Source organism: Sinohyriopsis cumingii, chromosome 12 (genome assembly GCF_028554795.1).
Source record: "Sinohyriopsis cumingii isolate HCF-2022 chromosome 12, ASM2855479v2, whole genome shotgun sequence".
Classification (NCBI taxonomy): Eukaryota; Metazoa; Mollusca; class Bivalvia; order Unionida; family Unionidae; genus Sinohyriopsis; species Sinohyriopsis cumingii.
In genome coordinates, this window is record NC_142972.1 from 87,531,190 (window position 1) to 87,552,815 (window position 21,626).

A 21,626-nucleotide genomic window follows, 5' to 3' on the forward strand; every position below is an offset into this window, starting at 1 on the left:
ATATGATTATATGTAACAATGTCGGCGATGGCTTGGAAAACTTAACCTTGATAAAATCTGATTGTGACTTTTGCTGGAAATTGCAGTTCAGGCAAACAGGCTTGTGTGTTGCGTTTGATCTGCTCCATAACGCAGCAGCGTCGGTGTTTATCACATTCATTCATAAATGTCTCTTATTAGCAACAGGGGACGCCGCTAGAGGGCACTGGCGATCAAGATTAACGTTTTCTCAAAACGTCAACCTCATTACACCCGGTACTTCTTCCGCTTTAATATGTAAAAAGCCGACATTATTACATCCGAATGTATTCATGGTTGAAAGGTCAAATGTCTATATTTAGCGTATATGACATTGGGCCATTTCTACAACTTCTTCTGCGGAAAAAAACGAAAACCGAATTTTTCAAAACGCTGAAAAACTACACAAACGAACATATACGCTCACCTACGCCTAATTTTTAAATACTTTGGAGTTCTTTTTACGAGAATAATGGTAAAATGTGTGCGAATATTTTTGTGGAAAACCCACGAATTACGTCTTTTTCAAAGGTCACCCCTGCGTGCAAGAATGGTAACTCTTCTCGGCACATGGGTACGTACAAGATGTAAACAATGACAACAATACGACATAATTTGGGTTCAAAAACACACGAAAACTTGATTGTATCAAAAGGCAGACGTTTATAGCAAGGACTCGGTTTATACAGATGTACTGTCATTCATTATACCAAACTTGTTACAAAATATCTGTACGACTTTTGTTGTGCAATATATTTTCGAGGTTAGAGACTCGACGGAGTATCATTACTGACTCAATGATACTAGACGTATTGATAATATGTATGTGATTTTGATCACTGAGATATTATCAATGTCATGTCATCTGTTCTAGGTATGATTCTTATCTAGAGACACTTGTATTAAAATTAAAATGTTCATGTTTAGTTTTGTTTGTTCTTTTGTCATTGATTTTATTAGCAGCAGGGGATGATTGTTTTCATAATTATACAATATATAAAAATATAATGTTTTCTGCATAATTTGAGTGTACAGATTTAAGAAAATTAACCATCTTTATGATATCTTTTCAAATTAATTCACAGGAAGCATTGAAACATGTACCGTCCACCATTTTTAATATTGGTCTTTGGCAATTTTTGCAAATTCTTGACCTCATGCTATTTCATGCTGAAAGTTGCAGATCTTTTACATATGATTATATATATATGTGTTGTGAACATTCAGCTTCAAGAATAAATTCACTTTTTCTATGTTCCATGTACTTCTGAAGACTTTCTGTGCCTTTTTATCATACGCCCCCAAACATTTTTGCATAAAATAGCATAATCATGAGTCATACCAAGTTGAAATTGTATGTTACTCTTAAAACCAATAGCACATGTTCATTACAGTGTTTTGTACATAATATACATTGATCTGAAATCACAATTTAGTAAATAACAGTTGCTGTTTTAGAATTTTATTATAAGATATATTTGGTCAGTTTCATATCAATAAAATAAAAATCTTATCAGTGATAGGGCATTTTGAGTACATACTCCAACAAGCAAAATCTGAGAGTTTTGCACCGTAGCAATAAACATGCTGGTCCTGTTGCTGAATAATTTTCACTCGATATTCAGTCAATCAGGAACGTTTATAAAATGCTCAATAATACTTTATCACACTATCATGCAATCGCATTATGTGATCAGATGCGTGCTCATTTATCACATAAATACTACACACGATTGCAGTAACTGGATACTCATTCTTGTCATAACCTTTATCAATACCGGTTACATGCTCTTATTTTGACCCAAGTTCATTACTTGGCCACCATTGTAAAAGTCCATAGTGATACATAATTTTTGTCTGGAAGTTTCGTGACAGCTAAAGTGCAGAGCATTCAATAATCAGGATTGATTAGACTTGGGTTAAAGAAAAGTAGTGTTACATTTTAAAAGAAAAATTTATATTTAATTAAAAATGAGTAAATGGTGGCACTCTACAGTCTCCTATTTGGCATTGGGTTAGAATTGTAAAGACAAAGAATTTCCCTGTCTTTCCTCACTGGTTATACTGGCTATTTAAAAAAGACCTTGTATATCTTGGGTATAGTTCAAAGAACCTTTCATTCCTTTTACAGTGTATTTTGATGTATGATTGGTGTTAGCGCTACTTGATCATTTTCACTTCCTGAACTTAGAGGTAAATTGTATAAAAAGAGCTGATAACTATTTTTACATTTTATATATTTTGTAATTCATTAAATGCACTTTCAGAAGCTGGTATTGTCTAGTCTGGCAAAATTCATTTTTTCTATTTAATAGCTTCTGTGGATAGTGTACTTTAGACTAATTCATTCTGATGTTTATAGCTCAAGGGAGCAGTCATTTTAGTTACCAGCATGCTTAGATCATGTACAATTTCCAAACGTACACTATCCAAAGAAATGTCAGCCATATTACATTAAAATAGCATAGAGGGATGCCAACATTCTCTCAAATGTACATGTTTTAAATGCAAACAACTCACCTTGCATACGTCACTCTCTCGAAAGTACATGATAACTGGTGAGCACTCCCAGCATGCATATGTGACACATGTGACTTGTTAAGTTGTACAATAGTCTATTAATTGAAGTGTTTAGTGCTATATATATATATATATATATATATATATATATATATATATATATATATTTTATAGAAGAAAACTGCCTTCCCTAAGTTTAAAACCAATGCATTAGGAAACACACATTTTTTTTACCTCACAGCAGGTACCACATGCCTTCCGGTAAACAGTTTCATTCAAGCTGAAAGAAGCGGTATCAACAGCTATTGACAAGTGACTTGTGAAAACAATTGAAGAGTATTCAAGTTAATAAATCATGACAATAGTTAATCTTTTCTTACATATTTCGCCAATTTTGAAATTGCTGTGCATGTCTTCAGTTACTTGTGAAATTCCTCACTTTACATGTGCCCTGGAAATGCATGGAAAATGTACTGGCTTTTTTGGGAGGCTGTTTTCATCCCTGAAAAATGGTAAAACTTACACTCAGTCTGGTGAAATTAACATAATGCAGGATCAAATATGGCAATTGTTGCATTTGAGAAATCTCATATATTGAGAAAATGTTCTCAAAGGATAAAACTATTTAATGGATAATGACAAAATGTTAGCAGCTGTAGTGATGTTTACCTCATGCTTTTTGTTCTACAGTTTGTGTACGTTCATCTTTGTTTTCTCTTTCATACTCAGGATAAGGAAGGAATTTAATTAGATGTTATCCAAGAAATCAGAAGTTGTCAGTGAATGATTTTGTCATCAAAGCATCAGCCCTTGCCAATAGAAAGGTACCAGAAGCCAGTTCGTCATGGATGGGTGCATTCGTTAGACAGTACGTACCAACGTAAGTTTGAAGAGACTTCTGAGTTTATTACTCTGGTATAATCCCTCTGTCATTCTTATGCCAATTCAGATTGTCCATTTTCTTTAGGTTTGTTCATCTGTCTCTATATGAGTATATATATATATCTCCTCCAAAACCTAATTGATTGCATTGTATAAGTCTTACTGACCAACATCATATACACATTACCTTTTGTCACCAAATGCATTGCCTGAAATGCATTGCCTGACCACAATAATATTGGGGAATTCTTCCTCGAATATAGCATGCCCTGAAAGACATAAAAAATATATTTCTGTCTGTTCCTGATAAATTTATTCACATATTGTAAATTTTTTACCAGTTGTTATTGGCAGTATGATGTCAGAAGGTAACACAGTACATGACAGATGCAGCTATAGATTACCGGATTTCTTTGATATTGTAAACTAGTGGGTATAGATACTGACAAATGTCTTTAAAGGAAAATTAATTAAAAAAAGATTGCAAAGTCTTGTCCTCTATGGACAAGGGTCCTTCATAGAGAGGTGAAACATGCAAGTAATCCTAACGACATAGCTTCTGAAGGTAATATATTATAAGAGTGCATTCTTTGAATTCCAATATTTATGACACATGTCAGTGTATGTACATATTAAGCATTCTTATATGACAAGATGGACTAAGACGCATGAGTATGCATTTTCATCTATGAAAAGGAATTTTAGAAAAAGAATATAAATTATATTTCTTCAAAAATATTTACCCTATCACATTAACATTGGGAACTACTCTCTGTTGCCTCCAAAGAAATGTATGTCAGCATTTGCTATTTAAACTTCCTTTTAAAAGTCACTAAGCCACATTATAAAAATGATGCCTATTCACAATCTAATATAGCTGCCATTACTATAAAAAATAAAAGCCATTTAACGATTTCTCAATAACCATTGAACAGAAATTTTACAAATAATAGTAAATACTGACCATTACTAAATATAAACAACCTTTTAATGACATAGCTTTTGTTGTTGTTGTTGTGGGGTTTAACGCCATTTTTCAGCACACGATAGGCTATACAAGGCGTCCAGTATTAATGATGGAGGATGAACCCTGGAAAACCCCGGAAAGAACCACCGACCCACAAGAAGCTACTGGCAAGCTTTCTCACATGCCCACATTGGCTGAATCTTAGACTCGAAACGCCACAGACAGAGGTGCGATGGCAGTGATCCGTAACGAAGAGCGCTTTAGACCACTCGGCCACTCAGGGCCCTTCTAATAAGATAGCAAAAGCCACTGAACAGAATTTGATAAAATTGGACTGGAATCATCTTTTTTTTACCGCTGTCAAATTTTAACAAATGATGCAGATCCACCATTAAATATGACAGGTATTATAAAAAAATGGAAAAACCTTGAAATCACATTTAAAAAACTACTTAACAGAATCTGATATTTGACAAAAAACATTCTGTCATGAAGATGTTTCAGATTGATACAAATCAGCCATTGCTTCTCCAAAATGACTGCAATACAAATCATATCAATTTTAATAGGAAGCATCCATGCATGTTGAACTTTCCGTTTATAGAAATGATGCATCAGATATAGCCACCATTTTTAAAATTAGTGAAACATTTAAATGACTTCTCAAAACTATCCAGCTGAATTTGACCAATTTGGAGAATGTATTCTGGCATACTCTAAGCTTCTTGGCACAGTGGCCTTTCAGTATTGAATAACAAATCATGGATGAAGAGAAAATAAGTAGAGAATCATTGAAACAGTTCTTTTCATTACATACATAACCAGCAGCAAAAAAATTAAAAATCATTCTTCACCAACTTCTCGTTCATTTGCTATGAGGCAAAGTTAGTCAGGGGAGTGGTCATAGGCCTACTTGGGCCTCTTATTATTACATTTTAAGGGGAGACTTGACATAAATTTACTATTTACATGGTATAGATAAAACTTTTAACAGGCAAATGTCAGCCAGTTGAGTGGTTTTATGCCTACTTGGGGATCCTGTTATTACAATATAATAGAGACATTACCTAAGTTTACTATTTGCATGATGTACATCAGGGGTGTCAAACATACGTCCAATCAGACTAATTAGTCTGGCTTGCAGACCAGTTCTCTTATTAGTGTCAAATTTGGATGATTATCATAGTTCATGACTCATATGGCTCGAGTGAAGTATATTTATATCAAAATCCATCCTGCCATAGCAAATGATTTTGACATTCATTATCTAGATGAAACTCCTATCCTTGGAATATAACTGCTCCAGTGGCCTAGTGGTTAGAGCATCCACCTCTGATGCGGGATGTTGTGGGTTCAATCCCCGGCAGAGTCATACCAAAGACTTACAAAAATGGTACTAACACCTGACTCGCTTGGTGCTCAGCATTAGGAGGTTAGTGTTAGGACTGTTCGGCCTGGTGTCAGGATAATGTGACTGGGTGGGATATCATGCCACATGTCTGCGGCATGATGCCCCAGTGCTAGACGTCACTATAAACTGTCACACTGCAGACATCGTAGCGATATGACTGAAAAATTGTTAAAGCTACGTTAAAAATCCAAATCACACACACACACACACACACACACTATCTTTGGAATAAAGATATGTAACCTCAAAGTTTGGAAAATATTCATATGTGTAATAGGAATTCATTATTGTGCAGAATTTTAGCAGAAGAAAACTCCATCATCACTATTTTTTTATTAGGTCTAACACAATAGAAGTGAAAGTTGCAGTGGCCACTCCAGCTAGTTTGATAATTCCAGTTGTCTATAGTGATAAATAGGTAGATCATTTTTGATTGACACAATGCTACTGAAGTAAACGTGTCTTAAATAAATACATTTTCTTTTGTCATACCTGGGAAGCAACTGTAGTTTCATTTATTTAGGGGATTACCATGAAACTTTACATACACATTCATCCCATGGTTGTTTGGGTCTTAAATGAAAATGTCAGTTCGATGTCTAATATTGCCTCCATAGTGTCCATCTTGAATGGACGATCATATTAACATGGGATTTTCACTTAAAGACTTTTTATGATGTTTAGTTGATTATAAATTGTTATGGTGCAGATGTGATATCCAGTATGGCTACCATGGCAGGCATCTTAGAAATTATGTTATAGCTGATGCTGAAAGTATACAGTAGAGTCTCTATTTTGTATAGCCATCCGTTATGCACAGGGAAAGTGGCCTTACAACATTGGTGGCCTTTCCAGAAGAGGACCAAAGTTTTGTGAAACGTATATGTAGTGTATGTAGTAAGAAAGTTCCATAAAACTTCAAAGAATTTAACAGCTTCATTTAAAAGTAACATTAGTATTAAAAGGTTATTTCTATCCGAATGGACTTCAAGTGAACATACATTACAGTAATAGTTCATATTCCTTACTGAAGCGTGAAATGGGAGTGGGGTGTTCTCATACACATACAGGGAAAGTGACCTTATAAGATGGGTGGCCTTCCATAGGGGGACCAAAGTTTTGTGAAAAGTATCTGGAATGTATGTAGTAAGAAAGCTACAAATAACTTCAAAGCATTTAAATAGCTTCTTTTGAAAGTAACATTAAGTATTAAAAGGTTATTTCTATCTTAAGAATAGACTTCAGTTGAACAAACATTACAGTAATAGTTATTATTCCTCACTGAAGCGTGAAATGGGAGCTGGGTATTGTCATACACATTGCAAAACCATTCAAAAGCTTCATTTAAAATTTCGGTACATATATTTCTTGATAATTCGAAAAATTTCCTTTTATTCCATTTCCCCACTGCTACTGAATTTTCTCCTTATCTGTTATGATGTTGTTCATTTGAGTCTTACCATTGTAAATTTGTTTGACAACCACATGCTCACCATCCCCAGCCCTCACACCCGATGTTGATTCAAATAACATTCACTTTTCATCTAAACTAACAAGTCTCTCTTTACATGTTCGAGTCGTGTAATGATTTATTTATGTGCAGTTAATTGTACAGTACTGCAATTTAATGATGCAGATGAAACTTGTGTAGAGCGAATGAAATGTCATGCTTATTAAGAAAGTGATACATGTACCTCTCACATGATTTTTTCTTCTTTATCTCATACCTGTTTGTCGAGGGTTAATTTCTCTCTGTGTGTTAATCCACAAAATGTAAGTTTAGCCAATGTTGACCATGTTATGATCTTGATAATTAATGTCCAGTTGTAATCATCAAATGGAAGAACTCAACAGATGTGCGAAGCCCAAAACTCTATCAAAACTTTGTTGAGCCCATTTTTTGTAAATATTGGATAATAATATAAAATTAATCTTAGTGGTACATGTACTTTAGCCAACACTTTTTCCAGTAGCAAAAACCTGCCATTGGGAAACATACATAGGTAGAGATAATCCAATGACTTGCCTTACCATATGGATTAAATAGTGGTTTTGGACACATTAAAATGAAATGTAGCCACTTGTGATGGGTATATTTAACATTTATGCACTTATATGCTGGCCATTTGTTGCGTTAGAGTTGTAGCTGTTCTTGAGGGGTACTTTTAAAAAGAACCTTATTGGTGCCAAGAGTCTCTGGCCATCAAATGGGGGTGGCTGCTGGTTGGGTGGTGGTGGTGAGGGGGAGCAATCAAGAGGCAGACCGCTCTTTCAACATAGTGTTGTCACCAGAAGACTTCTTAAATCTAGTTTGTGCTTAAAGAAAATGATGGCAATCTGATCTAAAATATTAGATAACAGCCAAAATCTGAGACCATATATTGTTGCAATGAATATAGTTAGATCCATAGACATTATGCATTGGTAGAGATAGTAAGGCTTGATTCATTTACATTATGTCTTGCTACAAATAATATAGCTAGATTCATTGACATTATATGTTGTTCCACATAATATAGCTATATTCATAGACATTTAAGGATTCCCACCTGAAGCACTCTGAGTCATAATTGGAGGTGTGAGAACTTGATTGTAAGTTTAGAGCATCATAGTGATTGATAGTGATAGGTATATGGAGACCAGTTCTTTTGATGTATTGAAAGACTTTAGATTTTTTGAAAGAAAATGTCATTAATAGATTGCACCACGTTGAAATTACTTGAACATATCAGTTGCACCATAGTTCAATTAAATTTCAGGGTCTTTCATCGATCAAGTATGATGTTGTGACACTAGCTGAAAAGGCAAGAGAGGGGAAACTTCTTCCACATGAATTTCAGGTAGCATGTCTGAAAGAAATAAATATAAATTTAAAAGGTCAGATACATTTCTTTTCCAATGCTACCCTTGTCATCAGTCTGTACTAGAGTATAGACATGTTATTTGATTGCTATATTTATTTTTTGTTTTCTATCAGTATGTTGCCATGTCTATGTGATGATCAGAAAATATAATGTATTTATCATCAGCATCTTGTGAGAGCAATTTAATGAATGTAACTTCTTACATCTGAAAGATAATCTAGATAAATTCTAAGTTCATGTTCATTTCAGAACACCTGGTCATACACTTTTCCCATGACAACTAAAAATACATTGATAGGATCTCAGCAACCTGGGTTTTCAGGTTTATGCAAATGATGCCTCTCTATCTAAAATACGGCAGTCCATGCAAGAAATATAAAATCGTTAAAATGACTTTATATCAAAAGCCCCCCCCCAAAAAAAACCCAACAGAATTTAATCAAATTAGACAGCATCCTGTAATACAGATTACCTGCTTATACATTCTGCCTCATTAGCTGATTTAAGCCTGGTGAGCAATCTATTACCTGCTTGGGGTTCTTGTTCAAATGCATCTCTCATTTAATGTTTGTTGATATTTTGTACTAGCAGGAAATTCTGTATATGAATTGTAGGTCCTGAACAAAAAGAACTTCTGTGCAGAATAGGCTGTGATGTAAAGATTAAGATTATGGTAGACAAAGTGGTATACATGAATGCTTTAATATACAGAATTCAGTTGTGGTAGTCCAAGTAGTGAACATGAATATGTTAATGTACAGAAATAGGTTGTGGTAGTCAAAGTAGTGTACATGAATACATTAATGTACAGAATAATCTGGTGGTAGTCCAAATAGTGTACATGAATACATTAATGTACAGAATAAGATTGTGGTAGTTCAAGTAGTGCAGATGAATATATTAATGTACAGAATAATATGGTGGTAGTCCAAGTAGTGCACATGAATACATTAATGTACAGAATAACATTGTGGTAGTCCTAGTAGTGCACATGAATACCTTAATGTACAGAATAATATGGTGGTAGTCCAAGTAGTGCACATGAATACATTAATGTACAGAATACGATTGTGGTAGTCCATGTAGTGCACGTGAATACCTTAATGTACAGAATAATATGGTGGTAGTCCAAGTAGTGCACATGAATACATTAATGTACAGAATTAGGTTGTGGTAGTCCAAGTAGTGCACATGAATACATTAATGTACAGGATAATATGGTGGTAGTCCAAGTAGTGCACATGAATACATTAATGTACAGAATAATATGGTGGTAGTTCAAGTAGTGTACATGAATACATTAATGTACAGAATAATATGGTGGTAGTCCAAATAGTGCACATGAATACATTAATGTACAGAATAAGATTGTGGTAGTCCAAGTAGTGCACATGAATACATTAATGTACAGAATAATATGGTGGTAGTCCTATTGTGCGCATGAATACATTAATGTACAGAATAAGATTGTGGTAGTCCAAGTAGTGCACATGAATACATTAATGTAGAGAATAATATGGTGGTAGTCCAAGTAGTGCACATGAATACATTAATGTACAGAATTAGGTTGTGGTAGTCCAAGTAGTGTACATGAATATATTAATGTACAGGATTCAGTTGTGGTAGTCCAAGTAGTGCACATGAATATATTAATGTACAGGATAATATGGTGGTAGTCCAAGTAGTGCACATGAATACATTAATGTACAGGATAATATGGTGGTAGTCCAAGTAGTGCACATGAATACATTAATGTACAGGATAATATGGTGGTAGTCCAAATAGTGCACATGAATACATTAATGTACAGAATAAGATTGTGGTAGTCCAAGTAGTGCACATGAATACATTAATGTACAGAATAATATGGTGGTAGTCCTATTGTGCACATGAATACATTAATGTACAGAATAAGATTGTGGTAGTCCAAGTAGTGCACATGAATACATTAATGCAGAGAATAATATCGTGGTAGTCCAAGTAGTGCACATGAATACATTAATGTACAGAATTAGGTTGTGGTAGTCCAAATAGTGCACATGAATACATTAAGGTACATGATTCAGTTGTGGTAGTCCAAGTAGTGCACATGAATACATTAATGTAGAGAATAATATGGTGGTAGTCCATGTAGTGCACATGAATACATTAATGTACAGAATTAGGTTGTGGTAGTCCAAGTAGTGCACATGAATACATTAATGTACAGAATTAGGTTGTGGTAGTCCAAGTAGCGCACATGAATACATTAATGTAGAGAATAATATGGTGGTAGTCCATGTAGTGCACATGAATACATTAATGTACAGAATTAGGTTGTGGTAGTCCAAGTAGTGTACATGAATATATTAATGTACAGGATTCAGTTGTGGTAGTCCAAGTGGTGCACATGAATACATTAATGTACAGGATAATATGGTGGTAGTCCAAGTAGTGCACATGAATACATTAATGTACAGAATAATATGGTGGTAGTTCAAGTAGTGCACATGAATACATTAATGTACAGAATAATATGGTGGTAGTCCAAGTAGTGCACATGAATACATTAATGTAAGGAATATGATTGAGGTAGTCATAATGCTATACATGAATGCATGAATGTTTTCTTAATCGATCCGTGAATTATGAAGTTTATGGTATTTAAGTTTTATTGTTGAATAAGGAATTGCAGCAAAAGAGAAGTTGTCATTCTAGTCAATCCTGATAAATTGCCAACTCTATCCACCTAAGGGATATTCATTTTTTAAATCTCAAAGGACCACATACCTGTCCTATCAAAGGTTATGTATGAATTGTCTTAGTCTCATACCTGATAAATGACAATAATCTCTTATCTGAAAGTGACCAGTCTGATAACTGATAAGTGACCATAGTCTTATACCTGATAAATGACCATAATCTCTTATCTGAAAGTGACCAGCCTGATAACTGATAAGTGAACATAGTCTTATACTTGATAAGTTACCATATTATCATACTTGAGAAGTGACCATACTCCAGCCATGACATACATTATAGTAAAAGAGTACTGTCCTGGTTGGGTATTTTAAGTTTTGTGGCCACTTCAACAAATGGAGGTGTATATAGAATTTACATTGTTCATCTGTTTTTGTGTACATTCGTCGGTCTGCTTTGTCATTCTGATAAGCCTATATTTCAATACACTTAAAAACAAGTTTTCGTGTGGGTGATTGATGAGCCCATGTATCAATATACTTATTGAAACCAAACTTGCAGTGTATATATAAGATATAAATTGTGCATCTGTTTTAGTGTATATTCATCTCTCAGCTTTGTGATAAGCCTATATTTCAGACCACTAAATAAAACCAGTCTTTGTGGGCCCTTGCATCTCTCAATGAAACCAAACTTGCAGTTTGGTTGCATCTTGAGATGAACTTGTGGCAGTTAATTTGTGTCACTGTGACTTAATTTCTTGTGTCATAATGAGTTCCCTGAAAATTAAGTCATTAGAATCTAACTTTGATGACAACTGCATGGGAAGACTATCTTGAAAGGTCAGGCCTGGATTAAAGACCACTGTATGGGAAGACTGCCTTGAAAGATCAGGCCTGGATTAAAGACCACTGTGTGGGAAGACTGCCTTGAAAGATCAGGCCTGGATTAAAGACCACTGCATGGGAGTCTGCCTTGAAAGATCAGGTCTGGATTAAGGACCACTGCATGGGAGTCTGTCTTGAAAGATCAGACCAGGATAAAGACCAATGTATGGGAAGACTGTCTTGAAAGATCAGGCCTGGATTAAAGACCACAGCATGGGAAGACTGCCTTAAAAGGTCAGGCCTGGATTAAAAACCACTGCATGGGAAGACTGTCTTGAAAGATGGTATTCTTGTGTTAATGTATTCTGACTCAGAGAAGGCATTTTAATGAAGGTAGCAGCAAAGATGAATTACACACAGCAGAGAAAAACAGTACAAGTTACCACTGAGTTTGCATGTATCATTACCAAAGCAACACATGTGTCTACTCATTATCTATTAGTACAGATTCAGAACCTTTTTTATGAACTTTAATGAATTATTTTGTACGGTCATCATTAGAACATAAACATAATCTTGTAACTTATAAGTCTTTTTCTTCAAGGAAATACATTTTAAAAATATTCCTCCCATTGTAAATTCTCAGTATGGACATATTTTTTATAGTATCACATAATTTGGAACTGTCACATTGTGCTGCCAGTAAAGCTTTCATGGCTGCAATTAGAACTCTTTCTTGATTTATGAATAAAGCATCTATATTGCTTCAATCATGCCTTTTGTTTAGTAATTATGCATTTCTTCAAGTAATCCTCCATTTCTCTGTGCAGTTATATATTTTTGAGCAGTTATCCATTTCTTTGAGTAATTATCCATTTCTTTAAGTAATCATGCATTTCTTTGACTAATTATCCATTTCTTTGAACAGTTATGCATTTCTTTGAGCAGTTATCCATTTCTTTGAGTAATTATTCATTTCTTTGAGTAATTATTCATTTCTTTAAGTAATCGTGAATTTCCTTTTTTTAAAACATATTCTTCATTGACAACAAAATTGATTAACACTAAGATATTGTCACTCCTTACTGTTTTGCAACTCTTTTGGTCAACAATATGACTGTGTCAACATTCAGCACTTGTAGGTTTTTATCTCAACTGTGCTTAAACATGTAAAGCTTATGGGATGATCTTTTATCTGTCATGCATCATTCATCCATCCGCTAGCACTAGTTTCTTATCATTACTTCTCTTAAACTTCTTGTAGAATTGCCATAAAACTTTACACACACATTCATTCCATCATCTTGTTAGTCCTAAATGAAAATGGTGTCAGTCTGATGTCTAATATGGCCACAATAGTGTCCATCCTGAAAAGCTTGATATTGCTACTCTTCTGAATCAATGATAATATCAACATGTGATTTTGTTAAAAGACGTTTTATCATGTATGGTTGCTCACAGCTGGAAAAGGTGTAGATATGACGTCCAGCAGGGCTAACATGGCAGCCATATTGAAAATCATGTATTAGCTGCTCCTCCCGAACAGAAAAGTTATAATATCATAGGATTTTCACCGGAAGACTTCTTATATGTTGTTGGTGCTGGATGAAAATGGAGCTGATCTGAGTTCTAATAATGCATAAGAAACAACATTTGACATTATGTATTGTTACAAGGAATATTGTTAGATCCACATACATTATGTATTGTTATAATGAATATTGCTAGATACACAGATGGTATGTATTGGTACAAACAAAACAGTAAGACTTTGGTCATTGACATTATGTATTGTTACAATGAATATTGCAAGATCCACAGACGTTATGTATTGTGACAATGAATATTGCTAGATACACAGACGTTATGTATTGGTACAAACAAAACAATAAGACTTTGATCATAGACATTATGTACTGTTACAAGGAATATAGCAAAATTCATAGACATTTAAAGAGTCCTGCTACTAGCACTCAGAGACAGACTTACTTGAAAATAGCAAGCAGTTACACCATTAATTCTTTTAAATTTCATAGTGATTGATAGTGATAAGAATATGGAGATCAGTTCTTTTGCTGTATTGAAAGGCTGAATTTGTGAAGGTAAATGTCATCAATACAGCTCACAGTTACACCATAATTCTTTTAAAGTCCAGGGCCTTTCATCGATAAATTATGACGTTGTGACACTAGCTGGCATACCTACTTGGAAATAGCAAGCATTTAAACCATAATTAATTTAAATTTCAGGGCCTTTTATCAACCAATTATGATGTTATGACACTAGCTGAAAAGGCAAGAGAAGAAAATCGTCTTCCACATGAAGGTAGTATGTCTGCAAAGAGTAGATGTAATTACAAAAGATGGGATACAGATCTTTTTTAACATTACCATTTTCAGCAGTCCATATTAGAGTGTAAACATATTATTTGATAGTTACTTTTCATTGGTTTATCCATATCAATATGTTGTCATGCATGTCATTGTGGTTATAAGAATATATAAATTTATCATCAGCATCTTGTCCAAACTTTTTAATGTATGTAAGATGTTACATTTGAAAGATAGCATAGATACATATATACAAATTCTGATTTCGTGTGTTCCTTTTTAGCACACCTAGGCATAAAATATTGCCACCACAACTAAAATAGAAAAATCTTTGACCAGCATCTAAATGTCTGCTTGAAGGTTTTTAACATATTTATGTGATAGCATCCCAGCAACATGGATTATAAAGGTCATGCAGTCTGATCAGAAATATTGGTTGTCCATGCAAGAAATATAAGATCATTAAAATGACTTTATCCAAGTTCACTTAAATTTATCAGCATCCTTTAAAATAGATTACTTGGCTTGTTGCTGATATATTTTATTTAATTTGTTGATTTAAGCATGGTGAGTAGTCTGTGACCAGCTTGGGGTTCTTGTCAATATGCATCCCTCAATTCAGTATCTTTATTGATTTTGTTTTACTAGCCGGCAATTGTGCATATGTATTTGTAGGTTCTAAACAAGAAGAACTAGTGTACGAATATGATTGTGGTAGTCAGTGGTGCACATGAATTCATTAATGTACAGAATAAGGTTGTGGTAATCAGAGTGTTGTACATGAATGCATTAATGTACAGAATAAGGTTGTGGTAATCAGAGTGTTGTACATGAATTCATTAATGTACAGAATAAGGTTGTCGTAGTTAGAGTGGTGTACATGAATTCATTAATGTACAGAATAAGGTTGTGGTAGTCATTGGTGTACGTGAATACATGAATGTACAGAATAAGTGTGTACATGAATACTTTGTTTTCTAAATTGATCCAGGTAGTTTTGTTTGGCCTCGTACCAGTATGAAGTATAAAATATTCATGGTTTATTGATGAATACTGAATTGCAGCAAAATATAAGTTGTCATTTTAGTCAGTTCTGATCAACCACTGGGTTCTCTCATGCTTGAAATTCCAAAGGACCATTTACCAGTCTTATCACAAGTAATGTGTGAATCATCATGTAGTTGTTGAAAGTTACATTCAGCAAAAATCTGTTATATTACATTTCATAGTGTTCTTTTGTTATTGCAATGTTATTTTAATACATTGATCCGTCTTTTCTTTTCAGGGAAGCACATTTACAATATCTAACCTAGGAATGTATGGAATCAAGTCATTCTCAGCTGTTATCAACCCACCACAGGTATGTGAATGTGCCCAAATGGTATATTGGTAGTAGTAGGGTTTATATTATACACCATTTGCATAGTTTTAGTAATTGGTGGAATAGATATAGTGAGACCTTTGTATAAAGAACACCCCCTCATTCAATCATACTTTCACATCACTGCATGAAAGCTTTACCATATATGGGTCAGGTAAAATGATTAAATAATCACTGTTACCATCAGAAGGTCTGGTAAAATGATTATATGATCACTGTTACCAACAGAAGGTCTGGTAAAATGATTAAATGATCACTTTTACCAATAGAAGGTCTGGTAAAATGATTAAATAATCACCGTTACCAACAGAAGGTGTGGTAAAATGATTAAATGATCACTTTTACCAATAGAAGGTACTTCATTAAATCTTTGTGGAAGAACAATTGTAGAAATGCTTCTCCATATTCTTTCATAACTCAGAAACCATTCAGAGTTTGATGCATGGATTGTCTGATAGCTCACGATGTGCCGTTCATTTTGTCAGCTTCTGTTTGATAAATGTTATACTTTATAAGAATTATTGACCCCTGGTTGCTCATCCTGCTGACGTGTTTGTTTTCGGTCGGATAATCTCACTGTTGATTTTAACCAGATTTGGCATGTAGCTTCAGATTGATGAAACCTTGAGTGAGCATGATCTCCAGCCATCTTTCCTAAGCTTAGCTGGATTTCAACAAAAAATAATTGGCATACAGCTTTATTTTGATAAACCCTAGTGATTTGAATTTCAAGTGTTCCACATTGGAAGAGTTATGACCCCTAAATAACTTTCATATCTTTCAAAATTTGCTAAGGAATGTTGTATTTAAGCCGAAGTTTCGATACATACTACATTGATGACACCTTACATGAGCTGGATTTTCAGCTTTCCACATAAGTCTCTATAAGAGTTATGGCCCCTTAATGCATATCCTCTGCTTACAGTGATTTTCTAGTTCTTTTGATAATGTCTCTGCAGAGCAAATTGAAAAGAGCAGGGAACAGTTGATGGAACCAGTCCTTCTTTTCAAGTACTAATACATAATGAGTACGAGTTGTGAGGTTCATTGTAATATATGTTGAAACTTGACAACCTTTGATTTTTCTTATTCTGCCTTGTTGATTACTTTAAAAGAAAATCATTCTGAACTTTAGTTGCTTGCATTTTTTTATGCATGATGTAGATTAGAAAGTTTTTATAAAAAGTAAATAATTGGAATAAGTTACCCTTTAAACTTTACCTTCTTTGCTTGTCGTATATTGCTCCATGAAGATGAAGAACTTAGGCTCAGTTGACCCAGGGATCAAAAGATTATGGCAGTGAAATATGTATTCTGAGTACAAATTATGAAGCAAAGTTTCATTTTAGTTTGATTTTGAACATGATGGTTGAAATTATTCCATTATGACAGCCAAGAAAGTGTGCATAAAATGGCAGCCCAGAATATGCATCTATTAAACAACAGCCCAGAATGTGTATGTTTTAAAAACAGCTCAGGATATGTATCCGTTAAACAACAACCTATAATATGTATTTATTGAACAACATTTTATTTGATTTTCAGCTTTGAGAACATGAGCCAAAGAGAGAGAGAGAGAGAGAATACTTGAACGGATAAAATCTTTTCATCAGTAAGATTCCAGATTATATTCTCATGAGTATAATTTCAGGCCTGTATTCTTGCTGTGGGATCAGCGGAGAAGCAGCTAGTGGTGGATGAATCAAGTGATAAGGGGTAAGATTACTGGATACATTTAGTTTTATGGGAGTGACAATCCATTTTCCTTGCTATATGTCGCATTGCAGATGGTTTGTAAGATTGGCTTTGTTTATCCATGTGTACATTATGTGTTCCAATGAGTGTCCACAGCCGATTTGCCTAGAAGGTTGACACATGCAACCAAAGCTTGTGGGCTGGAATTCTGATCATGTTGATGAGTTTATTATTTCATTCCTTTCTACTCTTGCATTAAGAAGCCTGTGGTGTAGGAACTTGTACAGTATTGATACATTGGAATTGGAATAATATTGTATACCCAATCATCAGTGTTTTATTTTACATTGCCGTGCAATTGCTAACGAAATAAAACATATTTTTTTATATTTGGACAACCTTTTTATTGTGAATGTAAGCATTGTGCTTATTTAGTTTGTGTATTCTTTAAGCACGATTGGTTAAAGAAGTGTTCCCAGTACTGGTAGCAGATGTTGAGGCAAAGTTCCCGTGGTTGTCATCATTCATCTGAATTCATTTTTTCCCAGTTGACGCAGTACTTGGATTTCTGTCAGACTCCTGACATACTTACCTTCAATGACAAGTATTCAGCATGAAAACGTTAGACATTCTTTCATTCTTAACAATTGTCTTGCTTTCTATTCTTTCAAAGAACAAAATGGTCTTGATCAGTGAGAAGCTTTCAGAATTAACCACATGTTAAAATCAAGTGTTTTGATTATTTAGTGGGTATGCCTGAAAGACATGACACAGAGTACAAGTAGCAAATGATACAGACATGTTATATCTGCATACCTTGTATGACAAGTTACTGATGTTTACTTGCACCCTTTTGAACTCCAGTGTGAGAAAGGTGCAACAGTGTATGATAAGGAAAATAATGAGATTTATACACAGAATTACATTGTATCTTGTGAACACCATCAGTTAATCTTTTACCATAATTGTGCTATTATGTTATAACATTAGTGCATGTGGACAGTTTTAAAAGAAAAAGTTTCTGACATATATCGATGCTAAGTAAGAAATAACAAATAGACGGTTGTAGTGAAAACTACTTAAACTGATAAAAGAAATTCATATTCAGTTTCCATATTTGTTTTCATTTTTCAGATACAGACAAGCTACAATGATGTCTGTCACCCTCAGTTGTGATCACAGAGTGGTGGATGGGGTGGCCGGAGCAAAGTGGCTAGCAGAATTAAAAAGTTTATTGTAATGTGGTTACACCAGTCGAGTTTTTGATGGAATGTGTCCTTTAGGAACCAAGAGATAAATATTTGTAAATATCAGATATGTTATTAAAAATAAAACATCTTAAAGCACAGTTTAATCCAAAGTCATTGTGTTCTACAGCAAACGTCAGACAGTTTAGCCTGGTGTAATCTCTGTCAGTTATGCCTTGGAAAATTGTATGGATGCACATTGTTTTGTAATGGAAGATTATCTTGGCAAACAAACTATTGCAAAAAGGATCATTGTTTTGTCTCGTCCCAGTATTATAGTGATATCAGTTTTAATCACAACTAGGCTTTTGTTTAACCTTTATATTTTCAATCTTTCCATGCCAAACCAGATATCAAAATATCTGATGCTTATATAAAATATCACAAAATTAACAAATTGTTGCAATCCATATTTGACCTTTAATATAGGTTTTTTCTTCAAATGTATGATGTTGGATTCTGTCTCTAACTTTTCTTTGTAGAATGCACTTAATAGTTTTGTAATGAAATTACACCTGTCCTAATGATAAAAGAACCCTTTATATAATCAGTAGTCAAAATAAAGGGGTAGGTGAGATTCTCTCTGCAAAGCAATTCATGCAGTGATTAGCAACAAGGTGTTAGATATAAAAACAAACAAGAAAAGAGATAATACAACTGTTTTAATTTTTGTTTTTTACACCAGTATTATTCTGTGTGTGACCAACAGGTTTGGTTTTATTTTGGTTGGGAGCTTTATGGCACAGAAATAAAAGTAGGTTATTTAGTGCCAAGGCAATGGGAATAAAGTGCCTTGCTCAAGGACACACCAGGGTAGCTGACCAAGTCTGGTCCATCGGAGGGATTTGAACCTGCACCCTATCAGTTGTGAGTCAGGCACACTAACCACTGAACCACCATGGCTACATAACCTATAGGACATAAAAAATAATTTCAGCTACTTCTGAGAAAGAGTTGGATGTCTTTAAAAGATCATAACAATTAGTATACAGGTAAAAATAATACACAAGTCCACATATAAGATTCTTTTTGTTCTGTTTTACTGGTCATCAGTTGCAAAGTTAAAAGGTAATGAAAGACAGATCATAAGTGGTTGCAATTAACAAGAAAATTATTGTTGTAGATTGATGTTAGCAGCTTTTTCCATTCTTTGATGAATGCTGCAATTGAGACACATTCTGTTAGTAATGGATTTGATTTTTGAAGCTAATTTTGACTATCGGGGAAGAATTTTCTCAAAGTTGATATTTGAGTTTATAGTAGTATTACTGGATTGGCATGAACATAATCCTTGTTGTGAAAAGAAGCTTTCTGTAAATACGAAAATTGGCATTGCGAATGTTTTGTAAGTGGAATGTATTTTACTTTTGTTGGAATAGTGCTATGGGTTGGCATAGATAAACTCATGTAAATAAACAGACCCATAATCACAATGTACACAGATATGGTTAATTCCATCAGGCTTGCATAGCAGTTAACTTTGAAACGACATGCAGAAAATAAACTAACCATAATCTCAAATTAAGACAAAAATGTTTGAGTCTATTTGCATTAATATTTATGCTCTTTTGCCTATATGTTTTAGAAGTCTTCTGGAAGACTTGAATTTAACCTGCACCATATAGTCAGGATTGTGCTGATGTGCCATACATACATACATACATATGTACGTACATGCATACATACATACATACATACATACATGCTATTTTTGTTGCATATAATATTCCACAATGATTTGGAGAAATTAACATTTTGTTAAGTGTGGTTTATAGAAGTAGCTTTGGTTGTTTGATATATCAGGGTGCAGTTGGTCAATCTGATCGCTTATTGCAAAGGAACGTAATGTATAGTACATACTCAGTACAAGTCCAGTCCAACTGAAAACATTATAGACCCTGATCTGCTGTCACATAATGTGCCAGATCTGGGTGTATGCATTTAAGAGTAATCAGTACAGCAAACAACATAAACCCAGATCTGCAGGCACATAATGTCATTGCAGATCAATGTCTATTTTGTTTGCAGTTGGACGTGACTTACAAGTGAGTGTATATGGTAGCTACTAATCTTAAAATGTGTTATTCAGAAACATGTAACTACATAGAAAATACAGTATACTATAATGCCATGGTGTACATTTATAAATGTTATATATTTTAGTCTTGGATTGTATTCCATATAAACAGTTGTCTTTTATGTATTCATAACATTTGCTAGTGTTAATGTACAAACTGAATGCTCACAACATCATCGAATAATTGGTTGATCCAAAGTCAAAATCCGACTGGAAAATAATGTCATGGTTTGTATCAATAATAATAAGAAAATATGAAAATTTTATTTTGGACTCAAATCATTGATTGTTACTTCGAAATTGTTGATATTTGTGTGCAAGGTACAGGGAATAAAATGTGTACTGGGTTATTATAAAAGTTTAATGGAGGCTTGAATGCTAAAGATGTTCATTGTTTACTGAATCTCAATTAGAAGGTCATGCCATTTTTATAGATTTATCAAAATAAACCGTCCATGACTCCTATTTCTTCTTTGTTATTTTTCCTGGATGTCATATTCATTTAAAAACCATGTATGCAGTTCTTATTTATTTATACCATATTTTTAATCATTTTAGGACATTTTATGGCTGTAAATTACATTTTCTTCTTTTTACCTATCCTATGATACATGTCAAAAGCCCAGGATTTAATATTACATACTTCTGGAATACATGGCAAAATGCCCAGGATTTAATATTACATACTTTGGAATACATGCCAAAATGCCCAGGATTTAATATTACAT

The 21,626-nt window shown here is 34.0% G+C and overlaps 1 protein-coding gene across 1 annotated transcript; it reads left to right on the forward strand.

Moving 5' to 3' along the window:
- The first annotated feature begins 532 nt into the window (after nucleotides 1-532).
- Nucleotides 533-21,363, forward strand: LOC149786921 (dihydrolipoyllysine-residue acetyltransferase component of pyruvate dehydrogenase complex, mitochondrial-like). Its single transcript, XM_089977451.1, has 7 exons — nucleotides 533-592; nucleotides 3,268-3,418; nucleotides 8,558-8,638; nucleotides 14,418-14,493; nucleotides 15,784-15,858; nucleotides 17,531-17,595; nucleotides 18,709-21,363. Exons 4-7 carry the CDS (start codon nucleotides 14,488-14,490, stop codon nucleotides 18,812-18,814), a joined length of 252 nt encoding a protein of 83 aa, XP_089833577.1. The 5' UTR covers nucleotides 533-592; nucleotides 3,268-3,418; nucleotides 8,558-8,638; nucleotides 14,418-14,487; the 3' UTR covers nucleotides 18,815-21,363.
- Nucleotides 21,364-21,626: the final 263 nt, after the last annotated feature.